The sequence below is a fragment of the Elephas maximus genome, chromosome 20, assembly GCF_024166365.1.
Source record: "Elephas maximus indicus isolate mEleMax1 chromosome 20, mEleMax1 primary haplotype, whole genome shotgun sequence".
Classification (NCBI taxonomy): domain Eukaryota; kingdom Metazoa; phylum Chordata; class Mammalia; order Proboscidea; family Elephantidae; genus Elephas; species Elephas maximus.
The window spans coordinates 79781697-79783822 of record NC_064838.1 but is presented as its reverse complement, the minus strand read 5'-3'; the positions used below and the strand labels follow the sequence as shown (position 1 = coordinate 79783822).

The window sequence follows — 2126 nt, the reverse complement described above, 5'->3', positions numbered from 1 at the left end:
AATCAGCCACTGCAGAAGTTCTTATTGAGGGAAAACACTGTACAATGAAATTTTAGAATTACTAATGGAATAATTTTCTATCAGATGACACATATAATACTTATATAACTTGAGTAGAAAGTCCTGACAACATTACAAGTGATTTTTAATTTGGAAATAATTGCCACAGTATGAAAGACAAGGTATAGATAAAGCTTTACATCTATTAAAATTGGACTGAAAATGTGTGAGAAAGTCTGTCTTATACATTCAACTCATTCTTTACTGGTGACTTATTTACATAGCAATTTTCTCAGTGCAATTATGACATCCTTGTTCCTTAGGCTATATATCATGGGATTAAGCATAGGAGTTAGGATAGCGTAGAAAAGAGATAGAACTTTGTCAGTTTCCTCTGAGTGTCTGCTGTTGGGTCTTAAGTATGCAATAATGCCTGATCCAAAGAATAACATCACAACCATAAGATGAGATGAGCAGGTGGAGAAGGCTTTGGCTCGACTTGTGCCTGATGGCAACCTCAGGATGATGGAGATGATTTTACTGTAGGAGTCAAGTATCAACAGAAATGGAACCATTACAAATAAAACAGCAACTGTGTAGACCAACATCTCATTTACGAAGGCGTCCCCACAAGCCAGCTTGAGTATTGGGGGAATGTCACAGAAGAAGTGGTTAATTTGTTTAGATCTACAAAAAGGTAGAGAGAAAATTTGATAGGTACGCCCTATCGTAACTGGGATTCCAGTGGTCCAGGACCCAGTCGCCAACAGGATACAGACCCTGTTGCTCATGACTAGAGGATAGTGCAGAGGGTTACAAATGGCCATATAAAGGTCATAGGCCATCACTGCCAGGAGCAAACACTCTGTGCCTCCAAATATAAGGGCAAAGCACATTTGCGTAGCACAGGCAACCACGGAAATTCTTCTTCTCTGTGTCCCTAGATTCATCAGCATTCTGGGGAGAGTAGCTGATACATAGCAGATTTCCAAGAAGGAAAAATTTGCTAGGAAAAAATACATAGGGCTCTGGAGAGCAGGATCCATTTTTATTATTAGAAATATGGTGCCATTGCTCATCAGGATAATAATATAGATGATTAAAAACAATCCAAAAAGAAACCACTGGAGATGGGGCATGTCAACAAAGCCCAAGAGAACAAACTCCATCAGTTCCGTTAGATTATCCACTGGAGGTTTTTCTTGATGATTCATCTATCTAAAAGGTAAATTTACATGTACATTTCCTTTAGCTTCCTATATCTCTTTGCCACTTCTCCAAATTGTATTGAGACGTGTGGATTGGATTTTATGATCACTGCTGTTGTTTTCACTTTAAGAATGATACTAGTTATGTATGCCTCTTCCCTTCCTATTAAATCACAATGAACAATTCCCTCAAAAAAAAAAAAAATTCTTTTTAAGATCATTTCCTTACACTTTCAGAGCACAGCCCAGGATAGATCAAGCTATATCTGACTCAGCACAGGCACTGGAGCAACTGACAACTTCTGGAGATGACCCTGAGCTTTGCCATCTAATCTCACTTTACGTTAATTACATATCTTGACAATCTATTGTATTTCTCTGTGAATTTTCTCAGTCAAGCTTCCCAAACACTAAATCATAAACTCTCTTCTAACATACATTTTCAACTGTCTATTTCAATGCTTCATTCTCCCATCACTTGACAATTTTAAGCATATAGGTTTCTATTACACAGCTCATATTAGATTAAAAAGAAAATTGAAGGACTATTTCATTTTGCATAGAGGAATAAAACAAATATCTTTTTGTAGGATATTAAGCCCGTAAAAAAGGAGGATTTTATTCAGGGAAATTAGCCTGGGAACATTGATTCAGATACAAACAATAAACATAGCCATCCTGGAAAAACGGGGGTAGAATGGAAAGTATTCGTTACCTGTGTGTATGTGTGTGGGACAAAGGAGGAAAAATACTGGCCTTTATGTTGTGCTGATTGTATTGTGTTCATCCACCATTATTTTTGTTGTTACTCAAAAATTACCACTTTAGATAACTGTTTCTAAACTCACTTTTCTTTAGATTTAAGGATATTGAAACTCACTAAGTGTGGACAATTCAACCAATTGCACACAGGTTTTG

The 2126-nt window shown here is 36.9% G+C and overlaps 1 protein-coding gene across 1 annotated transcript; it reads right to left on the bottom strand.

Annotated features, from left to right (window-relative positions):
- Positions 1-272: 272 nt before the first annotated feature.
- On the bottom strand, positions 273-1169 carry LOC126063788 (olfactory receptor 10AG1-like). The gene has a single exon (XM_049862172.1). The coding sequence runs from the start codon at positions 1167-1169 to the stop codon at positions 273-275; it is 897 nt and encodes a 298-aa protein (XP_049718129.1).
- Between the last annotated feature and the right edge of the window lie 957 nt (positions 1170-2126).